This window comes from Lepidochelys olivacea (assembly GCF_965140295.1).
Source record: "Lepidochelys olivacea isolate rLepOli2 genome assembly, chromosome: 1".
NCBI lineage: Eukaryota > Metazoa > Chordata > Testudines > Cheloniidae > Lepidochelys > Lepidochelys olivacea.
Genome location: NC_140411.1, coordinates 13,180,344 through 13,202,792, shown reverse-complemented (window position 1 = coordinate 13,202,792; position 22,449 = coordinate 13,180,344). Strand labels below are relative to the sequence as shown.

At 46.1% G+C, this 22,449-nt stretch overlaps 1 protein-coding gene across 3 annotated transcripts in view; it reads right to left on the bottom strand.

Annotated features, from left to right (window-relative positions):
- The window catches only part of RAB6A (RAB6A, member RAS oncogene family), a 96,071-nt gene extending 79,725 nt beyond the window's left edge, over positions 1 to 16,346 (bottom strand). The window contains exon 1 of one of the 3 annotated variants that reach the window (XM_084645901.1): positions 16,027 to 16,346. In XM_084645901.1, the coding sequence (XP_084502027.1) occupies positions 16,027 to 16,096 (70 nt within the window). In that variant the 5' untranslated portion in view covers positions 16,097 to 16,346. The remainder of the gene's footprint in view (positions 1 to 16,026) is intronic. The other 2 variants (XM_084645900.1, XM_084645899.1) reach the window with 2 other exon arrangements.
- Positions 16,347 to 22,449: the final 6,103 nt, after the last annotated feature.

Here is a 22,449-nt window from a genome sequence, read left to right as displayed (position 1 = left end):
GCTGCTCACATATAGAAAACATCATGGCCACAGCACCCCATTCCCAACCCCACTGGTTCATTAATCTGTGCCAGGATTCAGGGGCAGCCTTTGGTTTTCAAGCCTTTCATGGATTTACTCCAGCTTCACTCGCGGACTTTGCCTTTCCTGCTCATTTAGCACATTCCTCTCCATTCCTCATCATCATCTGGCCACTGTTGGCATCAAGGTCTTCTCTGTCCTTCCTGCCACCTGGAAAAGGCTCATTTTAAATCTCAGGTGAAAATACATCTTTTCCCCCTTGTCTGCATCTCTAAAATAGCAGAAGGAGCAACCACTGAAATTGAGGTAGTTTGTATTTAAGACTCCATCCCACCCACTCGATCCAGGGGTGTCTCCCCTCCCTCTGGCCTTGGTGAAAAACCTGCAGAGAGGAACCAGCCAGAGACTCCAGCTGGTCAGAGCAGCTGCAGAGGCAGCCAAAACAGGGACCTTTGGACAATCAGATAACTTTCTACAGTTCTGACTGAACCACCTCTGCCCTGTGCTAATTGGGTGTTTGCTCCAACTTTCTCCCTGCCTCCTCAGTCTCTTTGCTTCAGCGTCACTCATCCCCTGCCCCGCCCCACACCCTCATTCTCCTTCTCCCCTTCAGTTTATCCCTCCTAACTAAACCTCACCACCCACCCCCCACAAAAAGTCACAGAACTAACATGACATCCGCTGCCATCGCACTGCTTTCTCAGTGTGTGTGATATCCCTTCCCTCACATGGCATGTCTTGTCTATTTCGACTGTGAGCTCCTTGGGGCAGGGACTGTCTATTACTGTGTGTCTGTACAGCACGTGGTCCAGTAGGGCCCATTCTTGGTTGGTCATCAGGCACTACTGAGATTAACAGGATGTTAAGACTTCCCCTGAAGCATTACTTGCAACTGCTTCGGAAGAATCATAAAAGCCATCTCTGGACAGAGAGATTTCAGCCCAAAAGGAAGATTTGCAAACACCAGTCTCAAGGCAGAGATCATTGTCACCATCGTGAAGCATGTGGATTGTAGATGAGTTGATTATGAAAAGAACAATTTGGAAGTCTTGTATTTGCTGCCCTTTCACCTTCCTTCTCACCTCCAAGTGGATGGGCTGGTACAAGTATCCAAACCCTTCTTTGTGTTCCATTTTCTCTTTTTGAATGGGGATGGAAGACAATGACTTCATTTACATAATTTAATGAACTAGAGCTTGTTTTATCTGATTGACGGAGCAGCAATAAGACCTCAAAAGAATATTCACAATTGCATCCCAGAAACTATAAAAGAAAAATAGCTTGGCAGAACCCCTTGCTCCTCAAGGCTGGTCATTATCAAGCATTTGTCCAAATACAACAATTTAGATACAGCAAATTAAATCTGTCCCCTTGGAAAAATTCCTCCCTCATGGCATCATAGTAGTTGACATGCAAGGACTTTTCACAGGCCCTGAAAGTGATGTTAGAAGATAGGAATGTCCAGAGGCAGAGAACAATCAGGATGCGTTTGCAGATGTAAGAGTGGGTGGCACTGGTATATATTTCTGAAGCAAAACATTTAGCAGCTATTTCCAGACTTTTAGCTTGTTAACATTATTCTCTGAGGCAACTGTACCTATGGCTTTGCCATTCTACCTTAATGCAAACAAGGGATCTGGTTATTATTCTCCTTTATCACCACCCTGCCAGTTTCCAAGTGGAATCTGAAAGTCAGCGCTGTCTATCTGTTCAGCCTATTGTTTAGTACTTTCTGTACAAACCTTGAAAGCACGTTCTGTGGCCTTGCAGCCAAGAGGAGAATCAGGGGACCTGGCTTTGCCATTGACTTCTTGGGCAACATTGTGCAAGTCACTTGACTTCTTGAAATATCTCCCACCCCATATGAGAACTGTGGAAATATTAGGATACCTCAGAAAGGTGCTACAAGGTATTCTGGAAGGTGGTGTTGTAGACTATTCACTTGGCATAAGGGCTCATACTTGCTGTATAATCAGTGTGCGATTTTTTCTTTCCATTCCCCGCACAAGTTAAATTCCTCCTAATGTATTCTTGTCTCCTGCAAGTAAAATTCACTCCCAACATGCCCAGTCATTGCCAGCCATGCCCACAAGAAACCAGCAGCCTTCCTCTTGCCCAGCAGCAGTTTCCCTCCTGCTTGAAAGATGCGGCTCAGACAAGCTCCAGTTCCCACTGGGTAAAATGGTTGTCACCATTCACTTTGATCCCCCTGGATGTTTTTGATATCCATTTAAGTATCCAATCCCTTTTTGAATCCCAGCCTCCAATTCCTACAACCTAACACTCGCTAGCCGATTGTGGAAAGACTAGCATTTGGTCTTAACTCTTCCTCTGCAGAAGGGAAAGAACTTCCCAATTCAGCCATCTAGTAGCTTTTCTCTCTCCAACCCTTGCTACAATCACAGATATTTGAGAATATGGGCGGGGGGGCCGGGGGAGGACGTGAGAAGTATTCAGAATAATCTTCACATTATCTCAGTTTTAAGATATGTTTAGACTGAAGTTTCAGAAGGGGACAGGCAAGAAGAGATTGTGCAGAATGAACATTCAGTGATCACTTAAATTCAGTGCACTTTACCATACAATGCTGTAAGAATTTGGGCAGCATTTGCTGAGCCAAACTGGCACCAGATACCTGTGAAGAGCACCCTGGGACTGCTCTGAGATAACCACAGCTGCACACAATCCTGTCTGGGTTACAAGGCACAGAGATGTTTAACCTAGATGATGCAATTCACAGCAACACAGAAAAATCAATTAAACCAGTTAATGATACACTAGCATAACTAAGCACAGACCAAAACACTTGTTAAATTCCCCCAAAATGCAGCCTTTTTAGAAAGAGAAGCTAAGGAAAAGTAAAGGTTAATTATGGGGGTGGTGTGTGTGTTTTGTTTTAAAGAAAAACCCAAATACCCATGTTCTGCAGACATTAAGACATTGAAGACAAAGCCACTAAATAGACTTTATTAGTCTATTTAATGGATGCCCCAAAGTTTCTCCCTATAAATCCAATGTCACTGTGCCCAGATGCTGCTACCTTCAGAGTATTAGACTGTGACTTCATAACCATGAAGCTAGGAAAGGCTGTCCCAGTTTACATAGCATGTACCTCTGTCAATTTCTCACCACTGGGTCCTACGAACTATCTGGAGATTCTTGGTGTAAGCAAGGCCTGCAGGATTCCAGGAGGCTCTCACATTTCTAAGGGCTGGAAGGTATCAGGTTCAATGGATACTCATGGTAATAGTGAGCATCTTGAGATGGAATCTCATTGATAAGATAGACATCCTAGGCACCCTAAAATTGGGGGCCAATGTGCACAGCACACACAGCAAGAGTCAGTCCCTGTACTGAAGAGCCAAAGGCTTGGAGTGGAATCAGAGGCACAGAGAGATTAAGTAACTGACCCAAAGTCACACAGCAGGTAAGTGCCAGGGCTGGGAATGAAACACAATCTCTTGACTCCCAGTCCACTGGATCATTCTGCAGTTCTTCTTGATCAGCAGGTTGTTTAAAGGAGGACAACTCTATCGGAACTCAGATGAGGCACCATGCATATGCACATCTTGGAGCAAATGCGCTTCCCCTTAAGCAATACACTTCAGAGAAGGAATAAACCCTTCTGATCTAGCACTGCAGGGACATAGATCTGTTGGTTCTTGCAATTAATTAGAACGATTCTTCACTTCTTTCTAAAACCCCCCAAAACACAATTAAGAGCATCTTTAATGCATTCATTCCACGTGGCAGGAGGAACTGCTTTTAAGTGGCACTGTGATCCTGTGGATTGGACACTACACTGGGAGTGGAGAGACAAATTCTATTCTAGCTCAACAGCTGCCAATTCACTGCACAACCATAGAATCATAGAATATCAGGGTTGGAAGGGACCTCAGGAGGTCATCTAGTCCAACCCCCCTGCTCAGAGTAGGACCAATCCCCAATTTTTGTCCTGGATCCCTAAATGGCCCCCTCAAGGATTGAACTCAGAACCCTGGGTTTAGCAGGCCAATGCTCAAACCACTGAGCGATCCCTCCCCCTGAGTCACAGCTGTGGAGCCCCAGTCCTCTGCCAGCTGTGAAACATGTCCCTCTTTACAAGTGTTTTAAGATCTATGGTTGAAAAGCTCTGAAGAAAAACAGGAGCTCCTCTCCCACTTCCATTCAGATTGATGAGGAACTAGTGGTCAGTTTAGCAGATGGCTGAAGGTATGTCTACATTGAAAAGAAAAAAACCAAAGAGTGTCCTTAACTCATGTTAGCTAACCTGAGTTAAAAAGCAGTGAAGAAACAGCAACTTGGCTTTTCACTCAGGTTAGGTGCTTGAGTTCAACCCCGGGGTCCTTTATAGGCTTTAACTTGAGCAGTTAACATGCGGTGCCATGTCTTCACTGCTATTTTAACCCAAGACAGCAACCCGGGTTAGCTAACCCAAGTTATATTTGGGGGCGGGGGGCAGTGTTGACATACCCTCAAGAGCCATATCTCCTTGCCCTCCCTGTTCTCAAATGAAAAAAAATCTTCCTTGAAAGCAAAGAGCCCAGAGAGACCAACCAAAAGCAGTCTGGCCTATCTGAATCAGGCATTTCAGCAAGTACTTGCCAGGAGTTAATTTCTGAAATATTCGACACATACCAAAGAAAGCAATTCTGACACTCCCTACAGCTCAGGAAAGCTTATGCTCAAATAAATTTGTTAGTCTCTAAGGTGCCACAAGTACTCCTGTTCTTTTTGCGAATACAGACTAACACGGCTACTCCCCTGAAACATGTCTCAGGTAGGCACTCAACTAATTCTTTCCTCTCCTCCCCCCTCCTTCCTCTGGAAAGGTAATGCAAGTAGCTTACGTTTTGCTGAAAGATCAGACAGACACCTGAAATGTAGGGCCAAGGCAGCCAGTTAACGCCCTACAGGGCTGCTGTGCTGTCTCATGAAAGAAGCTGGAAAGACAAGATAGACTAACACTGAAACCAGGAATGAGACAGACATGGCTAGTAGCTGATCTGGAATGTCTGACCTGTTCTCACATGGCCAAGCTGTGTGCAGAAAGATTCAATGATGATGTAGTAAGATGAGGCCCTGAAACATAAACCCTTGGTATCAGAGGCCCCGGTATGAGATCTAAGGCCTGAGCTAAAGTAATAGTCAAGACTTTGCTAACATAAAAGCAAAGTTAAGCTGTGAGCCAGAGGCAGGCCCTGCTCACAGAAGCTGGCAAGGAAAAGGCTGATATTGCATAAAGATATGCAGCCGACTGTTATCACCGAACATGAGCAGAGCACCACACAGGTACCTTCTGACAACATTACTTACAGTCAAAGGTTAGGGGATTTTTTTTGTTTGTTTAAAGTTACCCCACTCACTTTATCCACACAGTCATTCAGGAACCCATTTCTTTCTAGGGTGAAGGACTAACTCTGACCAAGTACCACAGGAAAGGATCCCCAAATAATTCCTTTTCAGAGCTCAAGGTTCTCCCAAAGGGATTAAATTAGGGAATTCACAGCAAAGTAGACCAAGAATATCTTTCTCTGGATTTTTATTTAAACTGCAAGTTCCTGGGGCAGGGGTCTTTTCATTATAAGTTTGTGCTGTGATTAGTACAACAGGGTCCCAGTCTGTGACTGGGGCATCTAGACAACCACAACACAAATATTGCATCATTTCCCTACAACATATTCATAACAGGATGAGGTCTTTTCTGGATAAAGAGGGAAATGTCTTGGGACTTTTCATTTAGTAGAGTGGACTGGTCTGCTACTTCACATTTTCCGAGTGCTCTTATGGGCTCAGCAGCCCTCTCTCAAGTGTAGAGATAGATTAGATCGTCCACCAATCGAGAAAGTAGGCAGAAACTGGAAGTAAACAAGCCTTGCATTCCACCTGGTGCTCACTAAAAAAAAAGCCCATCCTCCTCTAGATCATGTGGGGTTTATATGGCAACTAAAATAGGGAGAAGCCAGGATGGAGCAATAATTGCCAGGGAAGACATGATCTGAAGTGAAAGGCACTAGAGATGGTTGTCTGGCAGAAGAGGCAAAATTGGGATTAAAGGAAGCTGAGACAGTTTTAAGAGTAATGGAAACCGAGGGAGCTGGAGGAGTACAGACAGTTAAGGCATGCACATGAAGTACTGATTGCAGGAGCCGGTTCTGAAAGCTGAGGCTGTTGGATGTAGAGCTGTGGGAATATGAGTTGACGGGTTGGTCCAGAAATGAGAGCAGCTGGAAAGAGCCTGCCCTGAGAAAGCTCTATGCAAGGCATTCAAGAGGTCAGAGATGAAAGCTCTGGGTCTGCCTGAGGCTCTGTGCCAAACTCACTTCAGTCTATCAGTCTGTTCCGCCTTTTTAATTGGGGCCTCCTTTTGCTGCACAGCCTGCCTGAGGTGGCCACAAATGTGCAGGGATGGTCTGCTGTAGCAGGGCACTGTTTAAGTAAAGCTATTCTGGAAGTCTCCAGAGTAATTCTGCAGAATGAAGCATTTACTTTAGTTTGAGTTTCAGCCATTTTGAGTGAGCTGTGGACACACTGTATTTAAAAGCTTCTGCTGCTGCAAACTCAAAGGTGAAGCCAGAAGAACAAGCTGGTGACAGCAGCTCTCGGGAGGGACCAAAAGAAGGCACCAAACCTCCAGCATTGGGACTTGCCAGCTGATGTCTATTACAACAAGGAGGAATTAGAGTCTGCTGTGGACTAGGTGCTACAGACAGCCAAATCATGCAGCTAAAAACAAACAAAAATTGAACAACCCTGTTCATTTCCTCAGAAGTGACTGTGCACCAGGGACTAAGTTACTGTAATAGGTGGCGTTCTCCAGTACCTGTGTTTCTAATGCCCTCTACCGAATTCGAAGCTCCAGCTGCTCTCGCTGAGATTCAATCCTCGTGCATGGTGCGCTTTTGCTCTTCACATTTACAATAAATTATATTCTCTCATTCCCCCTCCAACCCAGACATCCACTGGATTTTCTCCCAGCCACTTTTTTTTTTTGGGCTGCGGGCAGTGGGGGTGGGTAAGGAACCAATACCACCAACTTTTCCAGAATTTAACACTTCATTAAAAGAAATTAAGTACTTCCGCAAAGAAAGTTGTCCAAGAGTGGACTGAGGCAGCACTGTCTTTCCATGACTGCAGACTGCTCTCCACTGCCTACCTGGCTCAGAGCTTTCCCAACCTACAGATATGAAAACTGACCAGAGTTGTCAGTTTCCACAGCAGCTATCCAGAAACTTGTGATCCTTATCAGTTTCACGGCTGCCAACATCAATTTCATTCTGCTACTGACAGCTTTCCCACTGCTCACAGCTTTGCCAATGAGGCTCTTCCCTGAGAAGGCCTCATCTCCCTTTCATCTAACCTAGACTATAGTTTCCACTACTTTCCTAGCATTTGACAGAGATCAAGAACTGTAAGAAAGTAAATTGGCTGCAACTCAAACCTAATCGGATGCAAATTGTGCTTGCTGACAAGAACAAACATTTAGAGGCATGAGCCTAGGTGGCCTCTATCCTAACTACTGAGTAAGTTGCCCTATCTTTTGATACAATGGTTCAGTCAGTTAACTGTGGAATTCAGTCCCACAAAATACATTGCTAAAGAAGAACAGTAACGTCTGAAGTTAAAACAGCAAGACTTTAAAGGGCTGGAAAGGATCTGAACCCACATATTTCAGAGTGTAAGCCAACCTCTAAACGAATGGAGGTTAGAAGAAGCGCTCTTTGTGAGGTGGGTTATTCCATCACTTCCAACTGCAGAGTTTCTTGCACATGTCTCTGAAGCAGCTGATTCTGCCCACTGAGGAAGACAAGATATCAGACTGCTCAGCTAATCTGGCATGCGTTGGGATCCTCTCAGAGCTCTTTTCCATGCAGGCTATCCAGAACACCTCGGCCAGTTTTGGGAAAACACTTTATCCAGTTCTCTGGAATCCAACAAATCAGTTCAGCCCCAGACTCATCACTGAGGTTTCTTTATTGGCATACAATCAAGCTACACTTCATCAGACTCAAGTTGGGGGAGGAGGGCAGGGGGTTTACAGGGCATACCACACATCCAATGTATATAATCACGAATCAATAATATTAAGTGTATCATGTACTTTATGATTGATCTAATTTATGATTAGTCTACTAATTTTTGTAACCAATCCCTGTACAGATTGAACTGTCCACGAGCTACAAAGTATGCTAGTGAGCAAAGCTGCAGCTGCAAGCTTGTCACTCAACTCTTTACTTTTTTTTTTTAATCTAACTGTATGTTATTTACAAGGCCACTTGCGACTTTATGCTTTGTCCATTGCTAACCTCGGTTGCGTTGCTTCTTTTTGCATTGTTTATGCAAGCCCTACAGCATGCCAACCTTCATGTTATGTTTCAGCCTTGGGAATAGCTTATTGAATCTATCAAAGTTCCTAAATACTTGGGTATCAGTAGCCCTTAGCACTCTTTAATTCAGACCTGGCCAGGAAGCTCCAACTGCTCCTCTCTGGTACAAACCTTGTAATAGGCATCCATTTCTGACACTTCCAGGAGAGGCTGTCAAACACTCTACTAAGAGCTATTTCTTGAAGGCTATCCTGAGACTTTGTGCAGTAACAGGTAACTGCCATGAGCATGGAACATTAGTGCTCAGAGCTTTGCAATTGCCTTCTAGTCAGTTACAGGTGAATTTCAAGTTACTGCTCATCTCTGTTGCCCTCAATGGTCAGGGAGATACACCTCAACCTATGCCCGATATGGCAGTAGAGATCGACTGAGATCCTCTTGCTGTGTGGGTTGCTGGGTTAACTCTCTGGATTCCCTCCCCTTCATGGTACAACAGACCCTGAACTTGGGAAGTTTGGATGGTACCGACTTTATGTTTTGTTGACTGACTATTTTTAAAATCTGACCTATTCAAGCAGGATGGTGAGTGAGCAGTAGTTCTGGAAGTAGCAGTTTAGTGACATGATTTGGGGAGGGCTGCATATGTAACTTGGGGGGTGTTAAATTGTAATTTGTTGCCATGGCAGTAGAGTGGTTAGGTATGGGGGAAGGGGACGGACTTTGGGGAAAGTACTGGTTTTAGTTGGGGCTGGTGTCTACTGGCAGTTGGTCGGTTAAGGACTGTATCTCTGTCTTTGTGAAAAGCTAGAAAGAAAATAAAATTCCAAAACAAGCATTGAACAACAGTTTGATCTTCAACCTCCTTTGTGCAACCACTATTTTTTTTCTTTGGGAGGGGATGGGGAGGGGTGTACTTTCCCATGGCCAATTTATATGAATGTAATCTAAGACTGGGCATTCTAGAGGGATAAGAAATAAGCTTTGAAAAGATTTAACTGTTTGGCAGCTCAGTGCAGCCCAGCCTGGACTTCTGGCTACAGCAGTGATTTGTCAGGGTGCAGAGTGGGCCAGCAGTGAAGAAGAATTCAGAATGGTACGCAGAACAAAACAGAGATCATACCCTTTACATTCCCCTCAAGGAGTCAGCTGAGACAATCAGAGTATTCAAAGAATTCACCACTTGTTCACATAAATTAAACATGGGCCACTACCATGGTGAAGAGCTGGATTAGAGCTACAGTCAAAATAGTTTTTCATCCTAGTTTAGAAGCATTTCACTGAGCCGGTAAGAGTCACTTAGGAAGAGTGAGCTCCAAGTCTGCTTGTGCACATAAACAGGTCTGCATGGGGCTCAAGAAAGTCAGTGGGACTCAAATAATAAAATGAGTGCAGGTATTTACTCGGAATTTCACTAGGCTCATTCATAGTAGGCAAGATGTTTTCAGAGACTTAAATCTTCCCTTTGGGAGACGATATTCCCAGCACAGAAGCAGCTGTCACTAGCTAACTTTTCCTGTAAGTTAGGGATCCAGAGACCACAAGAGAATTTCAGATGTTACAGGATTATAGAAAATGGTCACAAGTAGAAGGTAAGCAGAAAAGCCATTTACCCCATTTGGGCCGTATTTCAGGTCCTCAAGACACTGCTCTTTCCTGCAGCAGCATACATCACAGCACCTACACCACATAGGAGGATAAAATTCCTTATGCCAACTGAGGTGTCTGTAAAATTAGTTTTTAGAATTAACAAAGGACCGCAAACCCAGGTCTTAGGAGGCAAGTGAGAAGGGAACTAACTGTTTATTCTTGTTTCCAGCTGTAATCTTACCTGTCTTCTTTAAGGAGTTTAAGAAGTCACAGAGATCTGGAAGAAAGAGCATGGAATTAGCAGCCCAGGGGCCCTAAATTATAATCCTGGCTCTGCAATTATCCAAGTAGGCCCAGACAAGATACTTCACCTTTGTTTTAGCTTCTTTAACTGTAAAATGGGGAAAACACCTACCTACTGCCTCACAGCAGTGAGGCAAAGTTTAGCTACTTAATATTAAGGTGATTTTTTTTTTAAAAAGTGAACCACACACAGTTTAAGCGTAGAAGTTTCTGGTGATCAGGGAATAACGTACAGATTATCAAGGGGTGCGAAGTTCAGTTTAAGATTGGATGGCATAAGGAATACATAACGTGCAATATCCTCGATTGGGGGTAAAAGGTTAACGGGTCAAAGTACAGACATTGAGATATGAGGGTATGTTCAGGTGTGGAATATAATGAGTGGATACAATGAGGAGGATGGATTGACCCTCATCTGGTGAGATTTTACGTTCAGTGAGTTTATGGTTCCAGTTCATATGGTCCAATGGACAAAGTCTCTCCAGTCCCTTTCTCATAGTCGATGCACAATGTCGCTCCGGCTCACGCCTCCTGGTACTGTCGGTGATGTGCTCAGTGTAGATGTTCCTGGACCATTGGATGGTGTCTGAGACCATGAGGCACCGCATGAGCGGGGCATAGCATCGACCAATCCCACAGGTCCACAGCACACGCTCATTGCGGGGATCCCAGGTGCCCAGGGCTCTGACAATCAGGGCACCCATCTGCACCTCATAGCCCTTTGCTCTCAGGGTGTCGGCCAGGGGAGAGTTCTTTTCCAGCTCCGTGAAAGGCCGGGGTCCTGTTCTCAAAGGAGACCATGATCTACACCGTGCTTTGAACAGAAGGCTAACTGGTAGACTCAAACAGTTGTATTTTTTAGGACAATTCAGTTCACCTTTAGGGGTAGGAAAGATCATTTAATCTCTATCCATTTTGTTAGATAGCATTTGCATAAATGCAGACAGAACTGCTACTGTCTTTGGATCCAAAGAAGATCTCCCCCCCAATGAAGCCATCCTCCAACAGATGATATATAGTCAACACTTATCTGGCCCCCATTACTATAGTTTCAGACTGCATTACAATCCTTAGGATATGTCTACACTACAAGCGCTATAGTGGCACACCTGCAGCTACACCACTGTAGCGTAGATACTTGCTACAGCAACAGAAAAGTTTCCCCATCACTGTATAGTCAATCCACCCCCTCAGGAGGCGGTAGCTAGGTCGATGGGAGAATTATTCCTTCAGCCTGTGTCTACACTAGGGTTTAGGGCAGCTTAACTAAATCTTTTTCACTCTCTTGAGTGATGTAGCTAGGTTGACCTAAGTGTTAAGTGTAGACCAGGCCTTGATGTATAATCGTCACCACACATCTATAGGGTAGAGAAGTACTATTATCCCATTTGACAGATGGGGAACTGAGACCCAAGAGGTTTAAGTGACTTGCCTAAAGTCACACAGGAAGTCTGTGAAAGAACAAGGAATTGAACCCAGGTCTCCTGAATCCCAGGCTGCAGCCCTCACTATTGGACCACCCTTCCTCAATAACAATAGCCCAAATACAATGGAACAAGGAATAAACATGAGAGAGAGAAGGATACAAAATATTAATCTTTGGCGGTCAAGCTCAATGCTTCTTCAGACTGGTCTTCACTGGAAGTTTAATCATACTTAAAGAATCAAGTTACATGGTGATGCTGTCCCCAGCTGCTGGTGACCAAGCTGTGATCACCACTGTAGCTCATTTGTTGACCTATGACCCATGTGGTCCCATGGCTAGCTGATATGGAAACCATGACTCGGTCTGCCCTACGCAGGTCAGCATTGTATGAACTAACCCAATTAAGTCAAGTCATTTCAAAACACAGATAAATATATTCCCTAGGGAAGACAGAGCCTTAGCTGTTGCACAACACTTAGCTACCATGGTGATAAAGTGTTTTAGAAGATAGATACAGATTAACATAGTTGATTTTTCTGGTCATCCATTGCAGGGAAGCATCCACAGCCTGGGGAAAAGGCAGACAGACTGACATTCTCTCCCCACCCCTACCTGACATACCAAAGCAAGTGATTTCTTGCTTCGCATTTGTATTTGCATTTGTCCCTGTATAGATGCCGTCCAGGTTTCCTTTCTAATAAAACTCACGGTATAAACATATCCAATGAAATCAGGAAGAGTAATACTTCTATTACCTGCCACTGGCATACACTTCTTCCTGCCTGCTCAGGCAGGGAACTGGCCGCGTGTACCCAGAATGAAAGGGGGAGCGAGCACACATGCCAGACAACAATGAAGAGGACAAGACTGCTGAACATTTTCTACAGTTTTCAAGCACACAGCAATTGTATTTGAAAACTACTTTAATAAGGGTGGTTTGTGCCACTCTAGCTGATAATCTGACCCTGAAATAGCAATTAAATATTAACTTGGGACATTAAGGCTACCAGAAATCACCTGAAAGAAAAACAAGATCAAAAGGTACTAAGGGGACGATTTATATATATATATAATTACATAGATTTTACTCTAGCTGCATCTAAATCCTCAGCACAAAGCTCTGTCTTTTCAGGGAAGATTAACATATTTAACACTACTAAACTCTATGTAATCTGCAATCATAGAAATAGTAATTCAATCAAGGCTAGCACCAGTTAAATTTTACCCATTGCTAGCCTAAGAAGTGTCTTTATACCACAGTCAAAAAATGCAAGGTTCAAACAGAGCTCTTTCGGGCCAGAGAAGGAACAAGCCGCAGGCTGGTAAGGAATCCACAGCAAGTATCGCTAATCTAGTTTGGAAATAAAAATGTACTTCAGCTGAGAACCACCAACTCGCAGTAAATCCTGAAAGAAGCTGCAAGTGATTTTAGGTCATCCAGCCAACACACCCCCACGGACTGATCAGCACTGGCAGAAGACTGCAGCAGTCTGTCAGTTTTCCTTCTCCAGCATGGAGAGCTCTCAAGGTATTGATTCAACTAAAGCATGAATGGCAGGCAATATAAGTAACTGAGGAGACAGCCGAAGTGGGGAGAAGGTGGAAGTTTATAATCTAAAAATAATAAATAAATAAATAAATAATAATAAACCAATCAGCATGTTAGTACAGCAAGAGAACCTGCAGCAGATAACAAGGAACAGCATAATCAGGAAGAATCACTGCAGTCCAAGTAAATATGCCTAGCAAGAAGGCTGCTGTAATATGGCTTAATACAATAGATGTGATCTGCATCTTTTACTGTTAACTTGGTTTTCTGTGTCTTATTTAAAACTGACATCTCCACAAACATATCCAGTTTCACATGGCAAGATATTATCCTTGATCACATTACTACATTGCCTGTGCAAGGTATTAAAAACTTTAACCAACTCCAATTAAGAATAATGGAACAGCAACACATACATTTATTGAAAAGACTGAATGCAGCCAACACAAGAGGCCTGATCTTAGCCCTGGCATGCATCTCCCTCCAGCTAATCAGCAGCAGAGCCCACTATAACATTTCACTTGCCATTCTGAAGTGACTGAAAGAAAACAATGCAAAAGCAGCATTCTGTTCTCCTCTCAGCAGCAGTAGGATACCTTTAATTATGGCCTTCCAACAAGGCAGACAACGATTTAGCGAAACAGGAAGTGAAAAAGATATTCCAGCTGCAGTGTTTTTTAAACAGATGCTGGATTTGCAAATGCTGCTATTCTACAAGGGTTCGTTTGTTTCTAGATTTCTCTGCATCCTCCTCCTTCACCAACCCTGAAAGGACAAGGGGAAATGAGCTAAAAGGTAGCAAAATCCAATATTAAAATTCACAGCACTAAGGCTACTAAAAAAAATAATTCATACACAAATTACCTCAAGATGGCGTGGAGCTGTCTAAACCTCACTTTGACAGCATGGAAAAAGTAGTGATTTTTCCAAAGTACATGAGGACCTTGTTTAATCATGTACGTCAGAAGTGTGGGTTCATTGGTAGCATTCCGCTACATTGTACCCATGATCATCTCCTCTCCTCCCAACCCCCAAAATATACATCTGGTATTATCCATGGGAATCATGTAAACCTTTCTGGTACAAATATGATTAGCTCAAGCACAAAAATGAACAGGATTGGAAGCTTTAGACACTAGATGGTCTGCAATATGTTGGATAGAACTGAAATATGTGAGAAATTTATTTGTCAACTAAGGAAGCTACCTACCAAGATGTATTAAGCAGTACTAGAAGCTAAAATTCTTCCTTTGAGACCCATATTAAAAGGCTTCCTCCTAACTAAATATCAGCAACACAATAAAACAGGCGGCAGCAGCATCCCAGGGGTGTGTAGCAAGCACTTTAAACTCATTTTATCAATATTTACTTGGTATGAACAGTGTCTTTACACACGACCCTCTCCTGAAATTCTCATAAAATGGCTGTCCAGGCAGCACCTCACTTTCTGTATGACGCTACTTACCCAAAAAGATATACAAGTTGGGCATACAGTAACATGGAAAGGAGCTCTCTCCCAACAAAGGAAAGAGGCACAGAACTGCCCGTGTATATGACTTGATTTGCCAACAGCAGTCTCCCACCACCAAGACAGTTTAAAGTAGACTGAAGCGACACCAAAATGTAAGTCATTCCAGAGAAGGTAGAAGGGATCCTTTATGGATTAGCATCCCTTTCCAGGCAGATTTCAAAACACATTAGTGCTGGCTGTGGCAGCAGATACCAATTCCACCCCACCCAGGGACAGAAGAGACTAAATATTTTTGCTCAACCCTCATCAAAGTGTCTCATTATAGTACATCTTATAAATGCAGACAACATTATTTCAATAAAGCAATCCACTCCCGAGGAATGAAATCAGGGTTTTGTACTGCACTGGTGAGATAGCGAGGGCCTTTTGCTGAGGAGGAAGCGGGCATTCAGATTTCTGCCATCAAAGAGGGAGAGGGTATTCTCATTTGCTACATTAAATATGTAAGGTGTTCAAAACACTTTGATAGAATGTAATTCACAGTTTCCTAAAAAAAAAAATCCACTATTTAGTAGAATTACCAGTCTCGGTTTCCACCCTCCCCAGGAAACCAACCAAACCCAGATCATATGAAATCAGCAGCTGCTTCTACCACAACTGCACTATTTGAAATCTCTTCCCCCCCATTACCAAATAGACAGTGATTAAAATTCATTCAGAGAAATACTGGCCACTTTCATTTCCCCCTCTTGCCCCCACTGGAGCAAACACCAGTTGGTTCTTCTGGGGGGGGGGGCGGGGGGCTGAATTTACGACATTATAAAGGTAAAGATCACAGTCAAGCATCCCCCAGCCGCAACCGGAGAGAGCAACACCATTTCCGCGGGGAGGGGGGAACCGATGCCCGGAAGGTGGCGGCAGAGGGCGGCTTCCCGAAGCAGGTTCCCAGCCCGTCGCTCTCCGCACAAGACGACACTCGCCCCGGGGGTGGGGGGCGGGGACCCTTCCCCATCGGGCGGGGCCCGGCTGCGGCCCCCACCAAACCCCACAGCGGGCGGGCTGCATCAGCCGGTGGGGCGAGGGGCTGCGGCTCCCGGGCAGGGGCAGCTCAGCTCCGCCCCGCCCCGGGCGAGGACAGAGCCCGGGGGGCCGGGCGGGGGCTCCAAGGCCGGGCGGAGCGAGAGGCCGGGGCCCGTGGGAGGCTCAGCGGGGTCCCGATGGGGCCGGGTTTCCTGCTCCGGGGTGGGGGAGGGGGCCGAGCCCCGCTCAGCCGTTGGGCGTGAAGGGGGGAGGGGGGGGTCGTCACAGGGGTCTCGGTCGCGGCCGGGGCCGGGTCACTCACCGCTCTGCTCGCCCAGGAAAACCAGCTTGAATTTCCGCAGCGGGTTGCCGAAGTCGCCGCCCGCCGACATGATGGAGCCGCCGCCGCCGCCCCGCGCTGGCTCCGCTCCCCGCGGCGGGACTCGCGCTCTCGGCGGCCGGCAGCGACGGAGGGAGGGAGGGAGGCTGGAGCCGGGCAGGGGCCCCGGGGCTGCTGGCAGCGGCGGACAGTCCCCGCCTCCCGCAACTCCGGTTGCCAAGGCAGAGAGCGCGGCGCAACCGCTCGCAACGCGCAGCGCAACCGACCCCGCGGCTCTCGCGTCGGGACTCGGCGCGCGCCGCGCCCGCCCCGCCCACACAGGGGCGGGCGCGCGCGCGCCCGCCCGAACGCGCCGCCCAATCAGGGGGCCGGGCGCGGCGCGCGTCGGGGGCCATGCGGAGTGTGGCCGCGCGGGCAGAGGGCGGGGCGGAGAGGCCTGGGGCCGCAGGCGGGGCGGAGCGCTGGACGGTCTGGGGGCAGCCAGCTCCCTCCTGCCCTTCGGCGGGGCGTTAACCCTGAAACCTAACGAGGGCGGACCCCAGTTAAGGCTGTTAAGGAATTCACTGCTGACCAACTCAGCTGCTGCTGCCAGCTGCAGCGGTTGTTCCTGGGCAGGGATGTGGGAGCTGGGCAGCTGGCTGCTGTCAAAGCTTCCTGGGTTGGGGAGCTCTGCTCCCAAAAATCTTTTGAGTCCTCTGGTGCTACGCCTTGAGAAGGAAGAGCTGTATCTTCCCCATCACTAATAAGGGGTAGAGAGAGCAGTAGAGAGAGGCACATTTTTCTGACAAATAGGTTATTTGTTAATAGTGAATTTAGAGCCATAGAGTTTAAGGCCAGAAAGGCACAGCAGAGCGTCAGGTCTGACCTCCTATACATCACAGGCTACCAGCCAGCACCTGCACACTAAACCCATCAACTGAAATGAAACCAAAGTATTACAGCCCACAGGAGACTAGAGTGTCATGTGCTACAGGGAGAGACTAGGAAGGATGGAGATGCACCCGAGCCTGAAGCTCCCACGGTAAATTTGACATGAATTTGCCTGGTCATATCAACTTGTAATTTTTCTACACCATTTACAACACAGCCAGCCAAAGACATGCAGCTGTTACCAACCTTGTAACTTTTAGCCCATGGGACATGGGAGACACAAGCTTCATTCCCCTCGCTGCCTGATATGAAGAAGAGATTTGAATTTGCGTCGCTCATATTTGCAGGAAAGTGTCCTAGGCACTGGGATATAGACTATTCTGGGGTGGGTTTTCCTTAGGGTGTGTGTACACGGAAAACATTGCAGTGCTGGCCCATGCCAACATAGACACTCATGGACATACAACAACATGGCAGGTTTCAGAGCAGCAGCCGTGTGAGTCTGTCTCCGCAAAAAGAACAGGAGGACTTGTGGCACCTCAGAGACGAACCCGTTTATTTGAGCATGAGCTTTCGTGAGCTACAGCTCACTTCATCATGAGGGTTCTCCCATTCCTGCAGTTAATCCACCTCCCTAAGAGGCAATAGCTAGGTCAATGGAAAAATTCTTCTGTCAACCTAGCACTGTCTACACCAGGGTTAGGTCAGCATGGATTAGGTCAGACCTCACTCTCTCTGTGCAGCATCTCTCAGGCATGTGGATTTTTCACACCCTGAGAGACGTCACTATCCCAATGTAAGTTTTCAGTGTAGACCAGTCCTTAGTCTCTCCTGTTGAAGCTGTTTCGCTCTGTATAAATAATTTGATAGTCATTAGAGCAGGATATGAATTTGAGTCTCCCACCTCCCAGATGAATGCCCTTGCCACCAATCTATAGGGTAATTCTCACTCTCTCTCTCTGGCCCAATGACGAGTCAAGTAGTTTATATAAAAATGGCATGGAACAGCTTTAACAGGAGAGAATGTGAGACCACTAGTCTAGGCATTAGGGCACACTCCTGCAATGTGGAAAAGCCAAGTTCAAATCCCTCCTCCAGCTGTGACAATACCCAGGTTTGTGAGGCACCTTACTGCTACCTCCCCTTAGTGTGAAACAGCCTTGTTTCTGCCTGCTGTAGTTCAGCTCCCTGAAACCATCAGCCTCTGGCCACACAAGCGCTGCCTTCCAGGGCTCTTCAGACCTCACTCTCTCTGTGCAGGCTAGTGATAGATATACACCAGCCCGCTTGAAGTGGTCCGCTGTGTCTAGCCACTGGACACTCACAGAATTCTCCAGGTTTGTGGTATCTAAAGGAACAGTTTAAACCCAGGTTGGCTGGTACAGCCCAGGATCAGGTCCTTTATAACATCGCAGCACTGAGATACATCTATAGTGAAAATCAAGTTTAGTACAAAAGGCTAAGATCTAAGAAATAGTGAGCAAGGATAAGAAGTGGGAACAGAAATGGTTACAAATAAAACAAAAGTAGAACACCCTTCTTATAGTCTAAACAAGCAGTTTCTCACCTAAAGCAATCTCCCAGCATCACCAGCCAGCACTGGTTGGGATTTCTTTTTCATGAATGCAAAAAGCCTTAAACTGGCGTCAGAAGCTTTCTTTGGGTCACTTTTATCTCCTTTATTTCCCAGCTCAACCTTTCTTCCCTGACACAACTGGCGGCTCTAACCATTGGGATATTTTACTCACTGAGATCCAATCTAGTGAGTAAATACCACCAGTGTCCCTTCAACCTACCAAAAGCACATTCAACAGTCATTCTGCACCTGCTGAAGCTTTCATTGGTACTGTCAAGGTAGCCAATGTACGGCTTCATGAACTGGGGAGCAAAGGATACTCTGGGTCCCCCAGAATCACTTGGCATTTCTACATTGCCAATGGTAATCCACTGGTCGGGAAAGAATGTTCCTACTTGCATCTTTCTGAGCAGTCCTGGGTTCTTAAAGATGTGAGTATCATGCGCCTTCCCGGACCAGCCCACACTGATGTCAATGAAGTATCCCTGTTGATCCACCATAGAAAAGTAGCTTTTTCTGTTGATGTACTTTGTGGCAAGGTGCCCTAGTATCAGAACAGGTATATACATGCTGCCAAAATAGGGATATGCAACAGGGCCCCATTGCTGCAAATCCATCCACTATGTCCTACACATTGCAGAGAATCAGCAGGTGACAATTAATGTCCTGGCACAAGTGGATGACAACAGCCAACACTGTGGATTTCCCAACTCCAAAATGATTTCTCACTAACCAGTAGCAATCTGGTGTTGCAAGGTTCCAGAGTGCGATTGCCATTTGTTTCTGTCAATGCAGCTCTCATTCTGGTGTCCCTGTCGTGAAGTATTGGGGTGAGCAAGCGTGGCACACATACCCAGGAATGTGGCCTTTTGCATCCAAAAGTTCTGTAGCCACTGCTTGTTGTCCCACACCTGCATTACGATGCGATCCCACCTGTCAGTGCTTGTTTGTCAGGCCCAGATGTGGCACTCCTCCACCATCTGCAGCTGCTCAGGGAATGTCACCAACAACCTGGAATAGCTTTTCGCTGTATCCCTCAGCAAACTGTCCTCCAAGAAATCATCATGACCCCCATTACTGCAATACTTCCTGTGGATCTGCAAATACAGAAGAATTGTGAGTCCTGTATTTGCAACATTAGTCACAATAGCACGGAGCTCTGCAGGCTCCGTGCTTCTGTCAGGAATGGCGGACACTGAAAAGTGCCACACAGGTTTGTGGGATTTTTAAAAAGAGGTATGAAATGATGGGATACGGATGGCATTATGGGATGGAGAAAGGTGCATGCTGGGAACTTGACCCTTAGATCTCACAGATCCCTGGGAGAGCCATTTCTATTCCACAACACATTGCAAAAATTTCCCAAAAGGCCTTGCACCAGATGGTAGCATATGGCACACTGGGATACCTACCCATGGCGCACCGCAATTTGCATCAGCACAAGCACTCCTGGTGACCACGTGCAGCCCCGATGCAAGCAGTCAAGTATGTGTGTGCCTGGTCGATACACAAGCTTTGGCAGCTGTATGGCAATGTAATTTGCATCAATCAAAGTTTGTAGTGCCGTCGTGGCCTCAGTGACTCAGTGTGAGAGCTTGGTGGATTAGGATCCAGGAGTTCCTGGCTCCCACTCCTGTGCTTCGAACACACTTTTTTTCTCTGACAATGACTAAGCCAAATGATCCCCCTCCCCCTTTATGCTACAAGGGAACCCCAGCTCTTCAAGCCTCCTCTTTCTCTTGCACCCAAAAAGCTGCAGCAGCAATTTCACACTCCTATCTGCCTATTGGAGGCTCGCTGGCATTCGTTGTCTCTCATCCCGCTGATGATGAAAGCACTGGCAACGTGTCTCCATGAGCCATTTAACAAACTGAGTCATGAATGATTTAAATCTCTCACATTGTCACAGCTTGGCAGCCCCCCTTCCGCCTCCCCCCCCCACAGGAAACCTAAAGAAAAAGGTACAGCCTATCAAAACTCCTGCTGTTAAAAACAAATTCCCGATGGCACTCAAACCGAGCAGTGGGTATACTTTTTTCTCCTGAAAGGTGTTCATTTGTATTGTACTCTCAGAAACAGCCATCGAGGTGGATCTGGACTTTGGAACTATAATTACTTTGACTAGCTCCAGATTCTTACAAAACAATCTGTCACTGCTGCTTTGGCTTCTACAGGCTTTTAGATAGCTGCTGCTGCTCCTGGTAAAGATAAGGCATTTGCAGCGCTGTCTTCTCATACAGCTTTTTCCTCTGCCATCCTCCCCTCCCCAAGCTCCAGCTCCAGACCTGCAAAATCTCACCCATTTTGGCTTCAGTGCAATCTGTTTTAACAAGACATTTAAAATCTTGTCCTTCCGTCTTTCTTTTAACCCTGGAGGGAATTAGAATTTTCCAGACTGCCAGCCAAACCGATCCTTTGAAGGATACAGGGTGTATAGTCCAGAAGGACAAGCTGTACTTGGTGCAGATCAGCAAGGGTATGCACAAATGTGGCTTTCAGCGACCTTTGTGTTCCCTTGATCCAGCCACAGAGTTGGTCCCTGCCTAAATTAGAGCAAGGGGCCATTCCAACAGCCAGAGAATAGAGACCACTGGGCCATGCTCTCTTTTCCCTGGCCACATCCCTATGCTAGATGCGGTGAAGGCCAACAAGCCATCCAAGGATGTCCCCATCCATGGGGAATGCTCCAGGGGCCATGTAAAACAGCTGTATGGCTGTTTCATGCTGGTGGGTGATGCAAAGCAGGGCCAAAAATCAGGATCCATTTTTTTGCACCCCCTGCAAAGGTTTATATCTTCCTTATCCATTAATGCTTGCAACCCTTGGTCAGCCAGAGTCTATCAAACAAGTGGCTTTCTTTGAAGCTGTGATCTACCATGGTGGATTTATTTAGCCTGAGAAAATGCACCACTTTCATTACTATCCCTTATTTACTGAGCACCAGCAGTGCACAAACGTGGCAGAAAATGGTCAGCGAAGGCTGGAAATAACAAACTTGCCCTCAGAAACCCAGGCAAAAGTCCGAGCAAAATCAATGGCATTCACAGTATGGCCTGGATAGAGCACTAGACTGGGACTCAAAATACCTTCCTTCTATTCCTGGCTCTGTCACTGGCCAGCTGGGTGACCTTGGGCAATGACACTACTAATGAAAAACACTCAATAAAAGCTAGGTATTATTCCTATTGCTTGTTAAGTATTATTATGATATCCACAAATGTAAGGGCAGAATTGGGCCCTTGTCACCTAGATTAGATACAGGAGCAAATTCAGTCACACTCAGCCTGTAGTCAGTAAATGCAAATCCCCCAAATCTCCTCCAGAAATTGAGCAGTAACAAACTGATGTAAGTTACACGTCAGGAGTAAATTGCCAACAGGTGTAGGTGGGCGTAAGTGTGACTTCCTGGGAATTCAGGGAGTGTGCAAAATGAGTGTGATTTACATGCTGAGAGGGAGGATAATGGGATGTTGGCAGGAAACAATTGGCAGGAGGGTGTAATATAAAGCAGTCCCCCTATTTTAACTTACTTCTGCACCTCCTGCAAATCCCCAGGCAGCAAACAAAGGCCTGGCATAGGCAGACGCAATTTCCATTAACTTCCATTAACTGCATCCCCTTATGTTAGGGCTGCATTTGGTTTTCACAGAATGCCAATAAGAGGGGTATGATTTATGCTTGTGTTGCACACCTAGTGAATGCCAGACTGGTGCACATAAGAGGTGGCTAGTCAGCCCTGATTAGAGAATGAGGCTTGCCTGAGAGAGAGCGGGGGAGTGCCCAAGACAGAGCAGCAGGATGCTGTAAGGAAGCTCAAGAAATGGTAGTCAGTGGAGAGCGTGGAAGGCTCCTGCTGGGAAGGCCCTGAGATGAAGAGATCGGTGAGGAAGAAGAGCTGCAGTGAGCTGCGGGCTCCTGCTAGAGACATAAGAACAAAAGAACGACCATACTGGGTCAGA